Source organism: Gallinula chloropus (assembly GCF_964237585.1).
Source record: "Gallinula chloropus genome assembly, chromosome: 5".
In the NCBI taxonomy this organism is placed as follows: Eukaryota; Metazoa; Chordata; class Aves; order Gruiformes; family Rallidae; genus Gallinula; species Gallinula chloropus.
Window position 1 is genome coordinate 1,509,675 of NC_140090.1, and position 19,483 is coordinate 1,529,157.

The window sequence follows — 19,483 nt, forward strand, 5'->3', positions numbered from 1 at the left end:
AAAGCCCAGGCTGGTTTTAAACACTACAGAAAATGGAGAGAGTGGTGGGATTTAACTCTGTCCCACCAGCTGCAGAGCCCAGCCTGGTGTGAGCTGATGCACACACAGCCCAGCTGTGGTCTGTGGTGCAAAACTCCATGCAGGAACAGGCACCAGGAAGGAAAAACACTCCATTCATGGGGTTTTGGTACAGGAGCTGCAGCAGGGAAGTGATGCTTCTCACCAGGCTCGTCCCTGAATGCAAACAGAGGTGGGCTGCAGCACCCATGGGTGATGTCACAGGTTTCACCTCCTGGCGCTGGGGAGAACCATGGAAGGAAGTGGTGACTTGCACACTAAGGAAATGAAGGCTGGCAGCTCTCATTGATCTAGTGCTGGAGCAAGGAGAGCAGCACTTCTCTATCACCCCTGTTCCTAACAGGCCTGGAAAGCCTGTGAATCGTTCCCCTCATTCAGATCTGATTTCTTTGTATCTTGCTGTAAACATGGAGTTGTCTGTTGCTACAAAATCAGGATGTTCACTAAAGTGATTAATCACCAACTGGCTCCTGAATTACTCAGAAAATCAAATGGTTCTTTCCAAGCTGCAAGCACGAAACAGAAACCCTGGTCCTTCCTCTCCAGGGCTGGTGAAAAGCCCCTCAGCCCACAGCAGCCACTGGCAGAGGCACGCAGGGCTCAGCCCCTGCAGCACACCCATGCAGCTCCACCGCTCCCCCAGCCGGGGACGGATCGTGTTTGGTTATTCAGTCCAGTGCTGGCCCGGGATCCCTGCCTGCCCTGCATTCGTAGCAGCACTGATCTTGCTAAGTATCTGATGCTCTACAGAGAGGGCAGATTGTTTCCCTGCGGTTTCGGGAGGTGGCAGATTCCCAGGTCGCAAAGCACTTAGCAAATAATTATTAGGCCTGGAGCATCTCCCTTGTGAGGAAAGGCTGGGTGAGCTGGGGCTGTTCAGCCTGGAGAGAAGCAGCCTGAGAGGGGATCTGATCAATGGGGATCAACAGCTGAAGGGTGGGACACAGGGGGCCATGGGCAGCCTCTGCTCAGTGTCTGTGGGGACAGGACAAGGGGCGATGGGCTCAAGTTGGAGCCCAGGGAGTTCCCCCCCAATGTGGGGAAGAACTTCTTGCCAGTGAGGGTGAGGGAGCCGTGGGACAGGCTGCCCAGGGGGTGTGGAGTCTCCTTCTCTGGAGAGATTCCAGCCCCGTCTGGACACCGCCCTGTGTGCCCTGGCCTAGGGACCCTGCTTGGGCAGGGGGTTGGACCCCATGGGCTCTGGAGGGCCCTTCCGACCCCAACAATCCTATGGTTCTGAGGTAGCTAATCACAGCCTCTGTACACTTCCCTTCCTCTGCCAGGACAGGGCCCTGGGGAGGTGACATCCCGGGACTGATGCCGCTGCCGGCAGTGCGGTGGGCACGCAGCGGGCATGTGGGCACAGCGGGGGCCCAGGGCTCGCCAGGGCACTCGCTGCTGCTCTGTCCCTTTAGAACCAGCCTGTCCTGGGCGTGACCGGCACTGAGAGGATGGCTTGAGGATGGCTCAAATAAACCACAAGTCTTCATCACTTCCTGAAGTGCTTTGCTGAATCAGGGCCTCCAGGGTGCCAAATCTTGATGGCTGGTAGCATCCCCAAAGCTACTGCATGCTCCAGCCAGCACCCCCCACAGCAGCCTCCCCCTCCCCACCCCCCCAGGGGCACACACACAGGCACAGCACAGGGGGAAATGCAGGACACAGGTAAATACTTAGCAGAAAGCAACCTACAGAAGAGCTTGATTGGCCCATCTTACCAGGAAGCAGAAAGAACAGAGAAAATAATGTTAGTAACAGTCAGAAAAGCACAGTTTGTTATTTCACCAACTCCTCTCTGAGCTGGAAGGTTCCTGCCCCGAAAAGTGCCCCATCTCTGGGGGTGTTCAAGGCCAGGTTGGCTGGGGCCCTGGGCAACCTTGTGTAGCTCCAGGCCTGGAGGTTGGTGTCCCTGCCTGTGGCAGGGGGCTGGAGCTCTGTGATCCCTGGGGTCCCTTCCAACCCAGACCAGTCTGATTCCATGATTCTGCACAGCCACTGGATCAAGGGAAGGCACTTTCCTTCTCCTCACCCATCAAAGGGGAAAACACCCATCCCACCTGCCTCTGGGCATCTCACCCATGTGAAGAGCTCTGCTGTGGGGGCTTGTCCCTGCTGTGGGTGCAGCTCAGAGCAGCCACACGTGGAAGTGATGCTTGCTCTGCTCCACTCCTGTCCCCACATCCTACAGCAAAGTCAGGCCAAGGCACGGTGTCCTCACACAGGCTGGAACAACCACCCTCCAAACACCACCGCAGCCAGAGCCACTCAGCCCTGCAGAACACACCAGGCAGGGACCAGCCCGAACCTCAGCTGTGTCACACCTTTTCTGCTTGCTTTCCCTTTCCTCAGGCACCCTGGGACCCTCTAGCTCTGGGATGCTTTTCACTCTCAGAAGAAGGCTGGAATACTTCATCAGGTTTCCGAAAAACTCATCAGAGCTCCTCAGTTTCTCCTTCTAGACTCTTGAGATTTCTAAGGGGGGGTGAATGGTGCGATACCAATTAATATTTGCTTGTTGGGCATGTGTCAGAGTCCATAAAAACCTGATTAAAGACCACCAGCACATTCTTCTTCCTTCCAAGAAATTACAAAAGGTTTGCCATTGTTTTTTGCATGGATATTTCTTCAAGGCCTCGGAAATCAAAACCATGACGCTCTGTGTTCCTTTCAAACCCATATTTTGTTTGCTTACAGCCAAAAATGATCATATTTGAAAAATATTTTTGGCAACAGCTTTAGTTTTGCTGGAGAAACCGTCTCTTCCAGACAAAACCAAAACTGGTCGCTTGATAAATACTTTTTCCTCTTATAAACCTGAGAATAACACCAGGAAGAAGTAATGAGTGTTACTTGGGTGACTAAAAGCAGCCACGTCCCACCTCGGTACCCCACGTGCTCTAGCTGGGGTGCACCGACCTGGCTCTGCTCACTGCCAGCAATCCATGGCACTGGGGAGACACGTGGGCGCCTTACCTGCGAGCCCTGAGTTGAACACCACGGTGGGAGAGGATGTCCCAGGCAGGGGGGGTGCTGATGGTGGGGGTGGTGGTGGCAGTGGAGCTGCAGGAGCCGTTTCCAAAGCTGGACCTGGGAGAGGAGGCGGTGGCGGTGGCGGTGGTGGCGGAGGCGGTGGTGGAGGCGGCATCGGCACCGACACGGGACCGTTTTGGACTATGACATGAAGGAGAAACAAGGTGTTGCTGTAGAAAATGCTGGAAGTATCACAAGCATCCACAGGAAAAGACACAACATCCTCCTCGTCCCCTGCTATGGGTTTCCACTCCAGCCCCAGCACTTGTTGGACCCTTCCTGAGGGAAGGAAACTACTAGGAGATGCTGGTGATGGTTCCTATCAGCTGTGGGGCTCAGGAACGGATCAGCTGAACATGGGGACAGCCCAGAGAGAGCAAACAGAGCTGTGGGACTCCAGCATCCTTGGCTGCTGCAAGGGGCTGTGGGCTCTTTACGACTGAGGGTGCTTCTATCAGCACGAGGCTGCTGTGCCCATCCCCAGGCACAGGGAACTGCACCTCCAGCTCCTGGCCAGCCCAGCTCCTGGGGACAAAACCCTTCTTACCTGCCTCAGGCGCTGCTGCTGAGGCTGGTAGCGGTGGTGGAGGAGGGGGTAACGGTACCGAAGGTGCAGCTCCGGCAACCGGCGCCACACACGTGCCAGCCGCAGCCTCCGGCCCTGCCGGCACCATCCCAGAAGCCAGAGCAACGGGAAGAATAGAGATGTCCCCATCACCCTTCTTCTGGATCTTGATGGTTCCCTGCTTCTCCAGTTCATGGATCTTTTTCTCCAGCGTTGACTGTCGCTGGATGGCCTCTTCTTTCTCTTTCACCATTTTCCTCAAGGTGTGAACCTGGGTGTTGGCGTCTTTGTAGATCTCCTGAGGGCCCCACACAAACAAGAGACCTGTGGTTGTAGTCACAGGACAGAACACCAGAACCAAAAGAACAGCCCAACCCGGGGAGGTCGCTGTGCCAGGCACTATCTAACAATGAGCTCTGATGCAAACCCTATGTCCTCTTCACTGGTAAGGCAGAATTCCTGTCAGCATTTTCCCCAGGTAGCTACAAAGATGATTAAAGGCCTGGAGCATCTCCCCTGTGAGGAAAGGCTGAGTGAGCTGGGGCTGTTCAGCCTGGAGAGAAGCAGCCTGAGAGGGGATCTGATCAATGGGGATCAATAGCTGAAGGGTGGGACACAGGGGGACATGGGCAGCCTCTGCTCAGTGTCTGTGGGGACAGGACAAGGGGCCATGGGCTCAAGTTGGAGCACAGGGAGTTCCCCCCCAATGTGGGGAAGAACTTCTTCCCAGTGAGGGTGAGGGAGCCCTGGGACAGGCTGCCCAGGGGGTGTGGAGTCTCCTTCTCTGGAGAGATTCCAGCCCCGTCTGGACACCGCCCTGTGTGCCCTGTCCTAGGGACCCTGCTTGGGCAGGGGGTTGGACCCCATGGGCTCTGGGGGTCCCCTCCAGCCCCTGTGATTCTGTGATGCTGTGACTCTGTAGCAGCAAGGCTCTGTATGGTACCAAGTCCTGAGAGAAGTCTCACCAACACCCAGGGGTGCAGAAGTTCTCCTCATCACTTGCTCATGGTGCCTCTCATTTCTTTTGCTAGACTCAAATATGTAGTGTAGGCACACGACCTTGATTTTGAGTTCAACAGATTCTCTGACACTTTGCTGGTGGTCCTACCTATGGGCAGATGTTGGCCATGAAGGGAAGCCCTGACCTAGAGGGGAGACTGTACCTGCAAGCACAGACCCTCAGAAGGAACCCTAGAAGCTCCACACTTTGGGATGACACCCAGGCTGAAGTTAGCACTGTATTCAGTGCTTTTGCTACTGAGTTTGCACACCAAGAAATAATGAGTCTGGATTGTGCACAGGGTGCTGGGTGCCCTTCCCAGCACAGACACAGCACTTGCTCCTGAAGGACTCCAGCTCGGGGTCTGTGTCCAGCTGGGAGGGCACACACTAGCAGTTCTACTTGAAACCTGCCCTAGGTTCAAAACCAGGAAGCTAACAACAGTCAATCAGGAAGGTATCAGACTTCAATCAGGAAGGTGACCCAAGCCACTTGGCCCATTAAAAATGTATTTGCCCCAAACACAAAGCACCCAGGAGACTGCTCCCCACAAGTGTGGCACCCAGCCAGGGCTTCCCCGTCGCACTCACCCGAATCACATCTAGTTCTTTGTTCCTCTGCATAAGCTGCTTTTCCAGTTCCACAATCTTTGCCATGGCTTCGTTCTCCGTGTCTTGGAGTTTCTCTGATAACTGTCATTCAAAGAAACAGATGCTACAAGTGAGCAACAGCAGCTTTGTCAACTGAAATGGCAGCAATACTGAGTGGTACGTGGTAAATCACTGATGCTCCCCCAAGCCCTGAAGTCTTTGGAAAGAGAGAGGGTTCCTGTGTGTGGTTGGGGGACACTACATGCTCCACTGAAGGTCCATGCTATCCCTCAGCAGGTATCCTGGCCAGACCATACCTTGGTGCCTGCTAAGAGAGCCTACTGGGTGATAAAGCCCTTCACATGCAATTGTTTTCAGACCTACTAAGTCTGACCTAAAACCCCAACACCCCACGGAACACCCCAACAGTGCTGCTGCAAAACCAATAGATGCTTAAGTGGTGGAACCTACAGATATCATCTCTCACTGTGAGGCTGATTGGATCTGTAATGAATAAAAGAGGGTTTTTTTTACTGTCTTTTGATCTAATTCAATTTTTTCCAGCCCCACAACCCTGGGATCTGAAAGCCACACTGCTCTTGTTAGATTTTCCACCACCAATCATGCCAACTCAGGGACGGCTGCAGAGGTGGTGAGGTGGCACCAGTTGCTGCCACTGGAGATACAACTTTTGCAATTCCATTATAATTCTATTATAATATATTAATAGATTACTAATATATTACTGTTACTATAATACACACATAATGTATATTAAAGTATGAATATATTATTAATACACAGGACAGAAAATAATGGCCATGCTCCTGGGATGAGTCCAGTTGATGTACTGAGATCAGAAGCAAGCCCTTCAAAGTCTGCCACCACAGTAAACCATCAAGTGTCCAAACATCTAAAAGGAGAAGATCTGTTAAACAAAAAAATGCCATTTCTGCTGCCTGGCTTTTCTCCAGCAGGAGAACACCTCAGAGTGGGAAATCCTGCCCAGCAAGTTGCCTTAGGAATGTATTTATTCTACATGATGGCCATATAGGACTGGTGACAGAATGACCTTCTACGGTGTCTTTTGAAGTACGGAAAACATCTGAAGTTCACAGCAGCCAAGCCATGTTTTCTGGACTAAAGTTCCTGACACCAAGAAGATATGGGACAGTAAAGCTGTGAGCAACCACTGGGTATCTGCACAGCACTGGTTTTCAGTCCCTTACCTCTCTTTAATGCCCAGCCCCACACTACCAAGGCAGTGCCACTCCTCTGTAGGAAGCTGGGGGCTGTGTCAGGAGAGTACATGACACAACAAGACATTTTCTCATCAGGTCAGCAAACAGCTTAGGAACAAACCATGCCTGCTCTTCCCCCTCCGAAATGGGCAGTAGCAAAGCCCGTGTGCAGACTGGGCTCTGAACTTAACCAGAGATAAAGGTGACAAAGCGTGGTACTAACGTGGGAAATGTTTTCTTCCAGTTCTTCAACCCTTTCCAGGGCTGCATTCTTGGTTTCAGCATCCTCCAGTAAAGCCCCCACGTCAAAAACATTGTCCAGGTAGGCTTGAATTTGCACCTGCAGCTTGTCGCTCTCCGTGTGCTTCAGTTTCTGCAAGCCCAAGAAAACAGGGAGCGTCTTACCTTGTGTTACTACCGAGGATATCACTGCTTTCCTCCATGCCTGATACCATGGCAAGCTCTGAATCCACCGCCCAGCCCTTGGACAGGGCACGGCCAGCAAGTGGGCAGCCAGCACTGGCCCTGCTGCTGCCTGCGGTGGCCAGCAGGTAGAGGTGAGGCCATCGCCTGTGTTTGGGCTGGAAGCAGCTATGTGGCCCTGAGCAAATGCTCTGCTTGCTCTATCTCATTTGGCACTGGGCTTGCCATGGTCATTTATTTACCTCTGGAGAGAGTATTGGAGCACACTTTGAAGTGCTCTGCCTGTCCCAAGGGGCTGCAGGGCTTGTGCCACCCAAACAGACCCCTGCTCACCCTGGGACCCCAAACAGACCCCTGTTTGCCACCACTTTGTACTAACACTTCTCACAGACAGCAGAACTACCTCTCTCCTGGTTGCTGCTGAGCTGAAATTAGCAGGGACAAACCAAGGCCTCGTCACCGTGAGCGCCGCTTTTGTGTGTGTGCACAAAGGGCAGGGACAGGGAGAGAAAGAGCCAAACGGGGAAAAATAAAAAGCAGCTTTTCTGAGGGAGAGAGAGAGAATGTTCTCCCAGGCCACCAGAAAATGCCTGGGTCTCAGGAGAATCCTCAGAGGAGGATTTTCTCCCGCAGGACCCCTGGCAGCACCTGAGCCAGGCCCTACATGAGGCCTACAGCCCGTGGCCGGAGGTCGGGGACGTGGCACAGGCCAGGATGGCTGCGGTTCATCCTCCCTTTGTTATAAGGCAAAGTTACAAATTTAGCTCCCGGCCTGTAATTGCAGTTAGCTGCAGCCCAGTTTCCTTCTGCAGGGTGGCTCCAGGCCACAGTCCCCAGCCAGAGGCCATGACAACCCCGCTCCACCCTGCCGAAAGGTCTCAGTGAGGGGGTTTAAGGAGGTTTAGGGCTGGGCTGGGCAGCGGTAGCAGTGGGGAATGTGTCATGGACCTTTCACGGCCTAGCCAGCCGCCCCACGCCGCGGGGCAGAGGAGACCCAGGCCGTACTCACGTCCAGGTACTCGTCCAGGCCGAGCTTGGTAAACTCATACTGCAGGTGGACCCTGAAGTTCATGTCCTCCACCGAGTGGACGACAATGTTGATGAACTGCATGCAAGCCACCTGCAAGGAGAAGAGCTGCACGTCAGAGGAGGCAACGGCACGGCCCCAGCAGCCCCCCCGAACGCCCCAGGGTGGGAGCGGGCTCTCCCGGGGCCCCGCGGGTCAGACGTGGCGAATGACCACATTTCCTTGAGGTTGTTACGAGGGGAAAGTGCAATCCCACAGCTTTTTATTCCAAGCCGGTGCTGGATTTCGGCTTACAGGGTGTTTGTCTGCTGTGATAAAGGCAAACATGGGTTCCAGAAATTAAGTCATGTCTGCAGAGTCCACCTTTACGGCGTGCCGGTGAAGGCTTTCCATGCCAGCTCGCACGGCCAGACACCATACACACACACAAGCCCTTAAGAAAACAATGCTGTTTCTGAGAACGGCCTGTAAAAGTGAGATTAATTTTGCAACTGGAACCCCCAGCTTAGGCAAGGGGACTTTCACAAAAGGTGCTTTGTTGTTTGCAGACAGCGTTATTTCCAAAGCTGTGGTTTGGTAACTGAACAAGGGACCAGATCATATGGGTTGGCAGCATCCATATGCGTCCAAGCCCAGCGAAGGAAAGGAAGAGGCTCTCGAGCGAAGCCAGTTGTGAGCAGAGGGAGGGAAACCTCCTGCAGAGCAGCTGGAATCTGGCCTTCATTTGAGTGTAAGGCACGGCCAAATCCTGCTCTGCACCAGTACCCCCAGCCCTCTTCCTGCATAGTCTGTCAGCCTCTGAGCTGCTTTAAGAGTGGGCTTATCTCATCCTTGCCAGGCTTCTTGAGGGCACAGCCCCATCCTGCCAGTAATACTGTGACTGGGGTAGCACCACCCTCTCAACATCGAAGCAACCTGACTTTACCTCCAGGCTTATCCACATGTCTGGGCCATCTTGAGGGAAGAACGAACTGAAGGGCACTCACTGGGTCACCAGTTCGCTACAGGAAACCAGCCAATTCTCTGTGGTCTGGTCTAAGGCCCAGGGGACAAACAGGTGGGCAGGCATCTGCTGCACAGTGGCCTTTGGCTACGGGTCTGGCCAGGATGCCCCAGGCTGCTCTGTCCAGCTGGAGCTCTCAGCAGCCGCAGAGCTGCCATAAACACTTTCCCAGCCGTACTGCCCAGCTCTGGAGGAACCAGGACCACAGGGACATAATGAAGTTCAGACAAAACCTTTCAGCTACATTTTCCCACGTCGAGCCTGACCAGCTTTAACCACTCCATTTCCAAACTGACTTTAACCCTAGATAACACAGAGTTGAGAGACGGGTAACGGGGATAACCCCAAGGAAAGACCCAGCCAGGAGCTCCTGTGACGCCTCCCCCCCTGCCTCTGAGTCTGTACCCATCTCTTACACAAACAACCTGATCCATGCAGTTGGGCACCTAATTTCAAGTTTCGAGTCCTTGCAGGACCCTTTCCAGTTCCTGCAGCGAACCCTGGTTCCTCCCAGCACTGGTACCAGCCTTCTCAGCTGAACCCTGCTGCCCCATCCTGCCCTGTCGCCCAGAGCCAAACTCCCCCACCTCAAACACGCTGACGTGACACTTGCTTTGGCTCTCTCAGCGTCAGGGCCAAACCCTGGTTTCCTTTCTCAGATCCTTACGTACACAACTAAGGAATCCACCGAGTCAAAGCAAGCTAATCCCAGCAAGTTGCTTTTAAAACGAAGTCAGTCAGTGTCAGCAGCAGGAACCTTCCCTAAAATGCTTTTGCCTTTTTGTTGCTCTTTCCTCCCTGTTGATCCAGGCCATTAACCACGGCCCCTTCCAGCTCCAGCTTCCCAGACAGCCTCACCTCCTCCACTGAGGGCAGCAGGAAAGCCAGGTCCTGCAGGAATAGCTCTCTGTTTATGTTCAGTCATTGCAACTCCTTGAATTACTACAGCTTTAACATTACACCCCGGAGCCTCCAGCACCCATTTTACCCTATGCCACAGAAAGGAGCAATGGCTGCCCTGGGCAGGCCCTGGCACAACCCACAGGCTCTGGCAGCACTGGTATGGCAGCGATGTCATCGGGCAGGCGCCCATGGTGCTCCCCCCTCGCCCCCTGACACAGGCTCATCAGCCAGCGCTCACAGCAGCACACCAAGCTCCTCAGCACCAGACAGTGACAAATCCTTTGCCATGAGCCCTCTCTTCTAGGTGTAGGCTTGTTGTGTAGTCAAGCCTTTAGTTGGGGAAGTGCTCCATAGATCCAGATTTTAGAAGTATTTGGGCAAGCCTGGACAAAATGCTATTTTATTTACCCTTTTTCAAGCAAATTTCACCACTGTCTTCAACCTATGGCCTGAGAGGTCTGGGGAATTTTCTTATAGCCCATCCAGACAGATGCTGAATCCTCACAGTTCACTGGGCAATGTATGGACACACACCCACATCTCTGTGACACCCCTACAATACTCATTTTGTATCTTAAATAAAGATGATGACTCGTTATTTTCTTGAAAACACTGGGAAAATCCTGCAGCTCGCAGCAAGCACCATCCTTCTTCCAGCCTGCACAGCCCTCCCCAGCCTGTGCTACCCTCCCACTCCCCAAGTATGATTACTGCTCCCTTGAGAAGGGGAAAAACAACCAAGTCAGGTGTTGAGGACTGACAGATCTTTCTGTGGACCTACAGACTAAACCATATGTACGTCTGAGAATACTTAATGTATACTGTGACCACCAGCATGTCCTTACTGGGACTGCAGCACCAGGGAACAAAACCAGCTGTAACACGTTACTCAGTTACTGAGAGCAGCCTGCTAACAGGAGTAAACACCAGGAATTGCTGTAAGGTACAGTGGGAATTGCTGTTTTGAACTTTTTAACACAAGAAAGAGGCCTCCCTGTGTCTCACACACCTCCTCCTTCCTGGTCTGCTGCTCACTCATGGGTGAGAGCCTGGCCTAGCCATGGGGCCTGCGTGCAGGGGTGCTTTCACACTTCCTTCCTGGCAGAAGGGGATCTTTAACACAAAGCCTGGCACTCCAACAGCATAAAGTGTCAGGGATGCTCAGCAGAGGCCTCAAAGAGGCGGGAAGCCCTCCTGCTCTGCTCTCGCCTCAGATCCCAGGCACGGGGCACAAGCAGCGCAAGGTGACTGTGCCCACCATGTCACCACCCCCTCCACCTGGTAACGAAATACAGGACTTGGAGTTCTCCTTCTGACTTGGGTTGCTGACTTCTGACACGAGCACTCACTGGCTGCAGAGGGTAGAGAAATGGGTGCAGAAGCATTTGTGGCATGGGACACGGAACCAGGCCGCGCACCCTTCTGTCCCCTTCACGCGCTGCCAACGTGCAAGCCGGGCCTGGGGTTGTGGGTGCCAGCCAGAGCTTCCTCTGTCCCCTTCTCTCTTGTGCCCCAGGGGAAGTGGGTTTTGGGTGAACAAACATGCATATGCACACTGAGGAACCAAAAGTGGCGCAGACTACTGCTATATTTACCAGCAGCATGGGACAGACAGCAGCTGAGAGTGTCTCTCCCACACTTCCCTGTCTGTGACTCGGAGGGTGCTGGCACGGGGACAGAATACACATCTGAGAGTGCAGAAGCTGCTGCTGTGCCACAGCCCAAGCAGCACACAGAGCCACTTACCTTCCCTATGGTACAAGGCCTTTCTTGAAGGGAACAGAACTGAATGGAAGCTAAAAATGAAACGCACATCATGTAGTTTGGGAGGTAACAAAAACACCTTGTGGGGATATTAGGCCAAGGACCAGAAGTGGATAGACCTCTGCCTACAGACAGCACCCAAACCAGAGTTTGCTGATGATAAGAACAGCACTCACCATGAAGTCTATATTGTTGTCTTCATTTCTGAAGTGCTCCATCAGCTTCTCGAAGCGCTGTTTCTCTCCACACACCTACAAAAGAACCACCACATGGCTGGTAAGCTGCAGCTTGCAAGAGAGAGCATTAGACACACTTAAAGCACAGCTTATCCGCCTGCTCAGAGCCTCCAGCCAGGCTATGTTAAAAATCATAGAATCCCAGACTGGTCTGGGTTGGGAGGGACCCCAAGGGAGCTACACAAGGTTGCCCAGGGCTCCAGCCAACCTGGCCTTGAACACCCCCAGGAACGGGGCACCCACCCCCTCTCTGGGCAGCCCCTTCCAGCCCCTCACCACTCTCTCTGCACAGAACTTCCCCCCAATCTCTCCTCTCCCCCTTCCCTCCTCCAGCTTCACTCCATCCCCCTTGTCCTGCCAGTCTCTGCCCTTTAACAAGCCCATTCCCCTCCTGTTCCTGGGGTCCCTTCAGGGACAGGAAGGCTGCAGTGAGGTCCCCCAGCAGCCTTCAAAAATAAAATTCTTCAGGACAAATACAGCTGAATAATCCTGTGAGCAGGTGAACTGCAGCTCTAAGGGGTCATGTACAATTAGAACACAGGTCTTTGTACCTCTTTCCCCCCTACAAATGTAATGACACCCATGGGTGGCACAAACAGGCTTGCATCAGGCCAGGGCACAGGAAGGCTTGGCCTCGCTCACAGAGCAGGACTGGCTTCCCACTGCAGCATCATGTAATTAGGATGAAGACCAAATTACAGGGAGAGGGGGAAAAAAAAGCACATTAGCACCAGCTAAAGGAGGAGTGAAATACATTGGGTAACTCTCAGCTGGTCAGAATTGCAGAGCTGTAACACAGGGGTGTTGGCAGGAGACAGATACACTCAACTTGAGGGAGAAACAAGATCTAAGATGAAACAGGACAGTGTTTAAATCCTGTCACTTCCAGTACCTTCTCTGGCTCAGTCCTACTTTTCTCAGCACACAAATGATCTAGAGTAATCCACACCAAAATCATAAACTATTACATCAATTGGAAAGGGAAGGGAGCAGAGGTGAGCCCCAGGAGATGCACCCACTTTCCCAGCCTCCTTACTGCATCTCCTCCCTCTGTGCTGCATCTTTTGGGGTGGTTTTTTCCTACTTCTGAACAAAGAGACTATACTGACCACCTAAGCTGCAGGGGAGGGAGCTGGTGCATGGGAGCTGCCCTGAGCCCAGACATCCCATAGAGCCCAGCACCTTTAGAGGGGATGAGGCTCCACATTAAAGGCTGAGTGAGCTGGGGCTGTTCAGCCTGGAGAGAAGCAGCCTGAGAGGGGATCTGATCAATGGGGATCAAGAGCTGAAGGGTGGGACACAGGGGACATGGGCAGCCTCTGCTCAGGGTCTGTGGGGACAGGACAAGGGGCCATGGGCTCAAGTTGGAGCACAGGGAGTTCCCCCCAATGTGGGGAAGAACTTCTTGCCAGTGAGGGTGAGGGAGCCCTGGGACAGGCTGCCCAGGGGGTGTGGAGTCTCCTTCTCTGGAGAGATTCCAGCCCCGTCTGGACACTGCCCTGTGTGCCCTGTCCTAGGGACCCTGCTTGGGCAGGGGGTTGGACCCCATGGGCTCTGGGGGTCCCTTCCAACCCCTGTGACTCTGTGATCTTCATTTTTTCCCAATATCCTTGCTGTCTTTGGTTGCCTTTCCGCAGCATCGGACAGAGATCCAGCCACATGAGCAGGAGCACCACGAGGGTTGTCCGAGCTGATCTTTGCTCTTGGGAGGTCTGGATGTGAACTGTATGGCCTGAGAGCCTTGCCAGGTGGATACAGATCTAAGCATCACTGTATTTTTCATAGCAGATCCTTTTGCTTCCTCCTAGGATCCTGTTGTACCTTCATAATGGATCTGGGACGGGTTTGCTTCGTTAGCACCCAGAGCCTTTCCAGAGACAGGACCCTTCGTGGGTGGTTTTCCATAAAGCCTCATTGTTCTTCTAGAATGACGTGGGCTTAATGCGACCTAAAAAGTCTCTTTTTGCAGCCTGAGTCGACACAGAGGGTTTTTATAGCTGTGGTGGCCCGTTTCATCTTGCTTCTTACGCAGAGTAACGCTAATAAAAGAAAGATCAGCCTTTCTTAGCCCCAGCCCTGCTTCCAAATGACAGACCTTCGAAATGTATTCAAATATAAATGGCAACATATGGTTTAATGTGGTGGGATTTGATTTCAGCGTTCCTCTTGGATTCCAGCCAATCTTCAGGCTGTAGGCTTCATCTCCAGTTTCGCTCTCTTTAATCTTCCAGGATAAATTATATCATTTCATGAAAGGCAGCTCGCTGTCTCTGGAAACACACATGTTCCCAGCACTGCATCTGATGGTAGCATGAAACACCCACCAGCCAACACCGAAAGCTGCAGGTTGTTGTTGCTTTTCCTCTTGCTATCAGCTGCTGCAACCCAGCCAGCCAGGGCTGCTCATGTCCCGGCATCGGCTGTATCATTTCGGGTTACCCCCTAATTTTGTTAGCTGTGCCATAAAAGGCTTGTGGCTGTTTATGTCAGCTTTCCTCAGCCATGTGGAACGGTTTACATTAGGCTTCCCAGAAAGCAGGCCCCTGGCTCTGAGTGCTGAGCGATTGTGTGCACCATTGTTGTGCTTGTTTCCACACCCCGTGACTGTATTTCAGTCGGCTCCGTTCTTTCTGGAGTGGGCACAAGAGGGACACGATTGTTTAGGGCTCAGGGTTGGAGATGAACCATCTTTTTTTCCTTTGTTACGTTGCCTCTTAACTGTTTTGTGGGGAGGGGACGGGACAGAGAGTGCTGGGGGAGTCTGCAGCTGGTTCAACTGAAATACCATCCCCTTCCAAGGCCAGGTTGGCTGGGACCCTGGGCAACCTCGTGTAGCTCCAGGCCTGGAGGTTGGTGTCCCTGCCTGTGGCAAGGGGTTGGAGCTCTGTGACCCCTGGGGTCCCTCCCAACCCAGACCAGTCTATGAGTCTATGATTCACTGCAGTGGGAACCAAATGGCTTGGGATAGGAAGGTAGGGATGAGTGTATCTCTGCAGCCGGCGGGGCGAGTGAAGGAGAGGGTTCCTCGGGTTTGCTTTGAGCAGGAGCTGGATCAGACCCAGCAAACGCCTCCAAAATCATATTACACTGGTGGGCAGCTGCTGCCTTTGATCCTTCCAGTGCCAGGAGGTTCCTGAAACTCAGCCAGATCCTGGTTTTCTCTTTGGCTCTTCCTGACAGAGGTCAGTCTCTTGGCAGCATCTCTTTCTCCTGAAGGGCGAGTTGCTCCTGCACGGAAGCGGGTGCCTCCCGGGAGGGCTGTTCCCCATGGCAGAGCTGTGTGCCTCAGCCTGCACCTTGCCAGCAGTGCTTCTGGGGGGGCCTCAGTAAGACCTGGGTTTCTTCACACTGAAATGATGCCTGGTCCTGCATGTGGAGAGCGAGGGAGCCCGACGGGATGCTGGTGGGAGCTGGAGCTGTCTTCTGCTGCAGAGATGCTCCACTCCCCAACAGTGTTCTCATCCTGCCTCTGGCTTTTAAATGCATGCTGTGAAAGCAGGATAGCCATGCCAGAACACACACCACCATCTCCCTGTCTTCCCAAGGCTGCTCCTGGCCATTTCGGGTCTGCCTTTGGCTGTTGAGTGGCTTTGCAGAGCTCGAGGCTTTTCACCAGTGCTATCAGCTCTTGACCCACCCTCAGAGAGCCCAGCGCAAGGAGGCTGGGCCAGGGGCTCACTCTCTTGGCCTCGACTGTTTTCGGACCTGCTCTGACCACCAGCACTGTGTGCACCACGTTTGGGCTTTGATCTCCCAGCAAGGCCATTCCTGATGCTGTAGGGAGGCTTTACCAGGATTCCTCCTGAAGAAAAGCCCGAGCTTTGTGTGCAGATTCACAGCCCGTGGGGCAATGGCAGTGCTTGTCCAAACCCACCCATCCATTCCACATCCTGGGGACCCCAGCTCTGCCTGCTTCACCCCTCACACAGGCAATGCCAAGGAGACTTGCTGCATCCAAGAGTGGGTCTGTCTTGGCCCTGGTTACTCCATCTTAGACTTTAATTTGTGTTTCATGGGCCTGGAGGAGCAGCCCCTGTGAAGGCACTGAACACTTCAAACCCACTTCATGGCACAGGCTGGAGAAAGTGCTGGGTCCTTGGGGTTTAAGCTCATGATAATTTGCTTGACCAACAAGTGCAGTCTGTCCTTCATGAGGGCACATGCTCTGTTGTTTAAGTGTGTTTATTCTGCTTTGTGAGTCTTTAAAGTTCAGCTGGAAACACTTAAATCCAACTCCAGTAAGTGCCTGTGTGTGCCTGCAGCGCCTCGGCTCCCCGAGGCTGTGTGCAGGGGGGCTGCACAGAGCCCCTTAGCTGCAACCTGTGGGATTGTGGCTGTGGATATTGATGGTAACAGTATCAAATAACTCACTGTCACCACCAGCCCTGTCCTCTCACAGGGACCCAGTGACACAATTCCCACTGACGCCAGGTGCCAGTGTCTGAATGATGACCCGGCTGTGCGGTTCTGCTCTGGAGTGACCAATGTGTGTCACAGGTGTGTCACACCGGTCTGAGCAGACAGCAGGAAGGTGGGAGACTGCCCAGCAGGGCATTGCTCACAGGGCTTTGCAGGTCACAGAACAATCTCAGAGTTCCCCAAGGACACCGAGCACCACTGAGCATTTCACTGGAGAACAGAGCTCGGAACTGAACCTCACTGCAACACAGCCTGCCCCACGAGCAGATGGCACTGAACACAGGCAGCACTTCAGGCTCTGGAACTACGAAGGGCTACGAAGATGATTAAGTGCCTGGAGCATCTCCCCTATGAGGAAAGGCTGAGTGAGCTGGGGCTCTTCAGCCTTGAGAAGAAAAGACTAAGGGGGGACCTAATTAAAGTTTATAATTATCTGAAGCAGGGGATGCAGGGGGAATCAGCCAGCCCCTTTTCAGTGTCTGTGGAGACAGGACAAGGGGCAATGGCTGCAAGTTGGAGCACAGGGAGTTCCGCACCAACATGTGGAAAAACTTCTTCCCAGTGAGGGTGAGGGAGCCCTGGGACAGGCTGCCCAGGGAGGTGGTGGAGTCTCCTTCACTGGAGAGATTCCAGCCCCGTCTGGACGCCTATCTGAGTGATATGTCCTAGGGAGCTGCTTTGGCAGGGGGGTTGGACCCGATGATCTCTTGAGGTCCCTTCTAACCCCTACAATTCTATGATTCTGTGATTCTATGATTCTATGAACTGCAGCTCGTTGGCCAGCGCTGCAGAACACACACATGGAGACCCGGCTGCCAGACTGTGAGCTCCTCCCCAGCTGGAGCACCCGTGTCCCACCCAGGACCAGGAGCTGCCCACCGCAACCGCCTGGATGTGCCTGCCGGTCTCTCGGCTGAGGGACAGAGTGAGGGCTCCTGTGTTCTCAGGAGAGGCATCAGTAAGGTGCCCTCGCTCCAGCAAGCAGGTAACGTCTGCTGATCCCAAACTCCATCCAGACACTGACATCATTCTGGCTGCATTTACTCTTGGCGTGGTCTGACACGGCCAGGGCAGCGAGCAGGGACCTCCAGGCAGGGACAACGATTCTCCAAGGACCAACTCTGAATCACTGAAACCTCAGCAAAAGGTTTTGAGACACAAGGAGTTTTCTGTCAGTGTAGATGTTCACAGACTCACAGAATCATAGGGGCTGGAAGGCACCTCAAGAGCTCATTGACTCCAGCCCCCTGGCAGAGCAGGGTCCTTGGGACAGATGAGCATCGTGTTGCCCCATGGTGGGTTTATGCTGCTCCCCTCTCCTTGCACAACCCTTCCTGTTCTGTAAGAGCAACAAGCAGTAGCACAACTGCACAGCAACTACACCACGCACACGATGGCAGCCCATGCTGACCTGGTGTTACAAACAGCCTGATGGATACACAACCCAAAACTTCACGGGACCCGTTGTGACCCTCTCCCCCTGCCTGCGCCCCTTTGTCCAGCAGCACAATGCTGCCTTTCTCTCCCCCACAACTGCCCACTGTGACCAGCAGATCCCACCGCCGGCTGCAGGGCTCCAAGGAGCACTTTGTGCTGATCCTGCTGACATTTTTGCAGTTTGCTGGAGAACAAGGCATCAGTTTTCCCCTGAGTTACTGGTTAAGTAAACAGCTAATTGATACTAACGAGGCTAAAATACCTTCCACTTCCCCACCAGTGGGGTCAAGGCATTCTCAGACTCACAGAATCACAGAGCCACCAGGTTGGAAAAGACCTGTGAGACCATCGAGTCCAACCGTCCCTGTCCTGTGCTGACCCAGATCCCTGAGCCCCTCATCTCCCCTCTGTTAAACACCCCCAGGGCTGGGGACTCAGCCCAAGAGTGTGACCCAGAGCCATCCTCCAGTGGCACGTCCCGACCCGGGCTGGTAGCGCTGCCCAGAACCATGTTCAAATGAAGCTGTTTTCACAGCCGATTCTCAGGGAGATTCAGATCAGCTGTGGTTTTCCAGCTCAGCCAGACCCTGAGAACCAAACCCCATCCTCATTTGCATCCAAGCAAAGCTCAAAGCCTCCTGAAATATTTGATGTTCACCCTGATGCAAATGAGAGCAGGATTTGGTCCGAAATATCCTGTTTTCCCTACTGGCTTTATTACAGGGTGAGTGTTAGGCAGGAGTTGGGGTTTCTTTTGAAGTTCTGTTATGGCAAGGAGATAAGAGTGGCAGAGATCCAGTCTGACGGGTCTAATCTATCCTGGGTATGCAGACAGGGTCTGAGGAAGGAACCCCAGAGAAGCTGTGGCAGCCCTGCAATGGAGAGTTCCAGAAGCCACGCAGCTATTAGTGAGCTTACAGCGAGTTACACTGCAAGTATCCTGCTAGGAATCTAACCCTGGGTGCTTTACACAGCAGCAACTTGCATATAACTAATGCTGAATGAGGTGGAAATGAGGAAACTTGAAACCATTCTGGAGAACTTGTGTGGGAGGAAGCTGGAAAACAACAGCATGGAGCAAGAGCTGGGCAGCCTGAAGGGAAGAGCAGCTCCCTGCAGCCCTGCGAAAGGTGAAATCCCTCCTGGCTTCACCTCCAGCACCCGACAGCTCCTGCTGCACCAACTGACCTGATCAACCACAAACTGGAACGGGATAAATAAATAAGGACAGACAAACTGGACGGGCTACACAGTGATTCTGGGATGCCAGTGGGAGGAGAGAGAGGTGATGGAGCCCTTGGGAGAAAGAGAAGGAGCGAAACCTTGGGTCAGGGAGGTGAGAAAGCAGGCAGGACCTCACAGAGCCATCCCTCCAACATGTAAAGAGCCTCTTTAAGGCCCTTACAGACCGTCCCCACCAGCAGCGTGGCGTTTCAGCTGCCATCAGCCCCCGGTCTGTCGCTGAGCCCTCACACTGTCCTCCTTAGCAGCTCATCTTTCTTCTAGGACAGAGCAGTTACAGGCCAGAAGAATTGAAGGCTGGAGTAATGACAGTGTACTTTGCACGCTTCCAGTGCTTCTCCTACTTAAAGCACTCCTCTGGCAGCACCCAGCTGCTCTTCCCAACACTCTCACCTGCCTTTGCTTCCCTGACTCCATCACTTCACCCAACAAAGACCCAGACGCCACCAGCTCACCCAAGGCTACAGATGAATGAAGGAAAGAACCAGACCACATCTTCCAGCTGGGTGCCACGGAGCTTCCCCC

At 53.5% G+C, this 19,483-nt stretch overlaps 1 protein-coding gene across 1 annotated transcript in view; it reads right to left on the minus strand.

Moving 5' to 3' along the window:
- FMNL2 (formin like 2) overlaps positions 1–19,483 on the minus strand; it is a gene marked incomplete at both ends in the record, with an annotated part of 141,371 nt that overhangs the window by 11,121 nt on the left and 110,767 nt on the right. The window contains 6 exons of the mRNA XM_084265733.1: positions 3,052–3,249; positions 3,656–3,971; positions 5,264–5,365; positions 6,728–6,877; positions 7,937–8,047; positions 11,801–11,875. Of these exons, the coding sequence (XP_084121859.1) occupies positions 3,052–3,249; positions 3,656–3,971; positions 5,264–5,365; positions 6,728–6,877; positions 7,937–8,047; positions 11,801–11,875 (952 nt within the window). The remainder of the gene's footprint in view (positions 1–3,051; positions 3,250–3,655; positions 3,972–5,263; positions 5,366–6,727; positions 6,878–7,936; positions 8,048–11,800; positions 11,876–19,483) is intronic.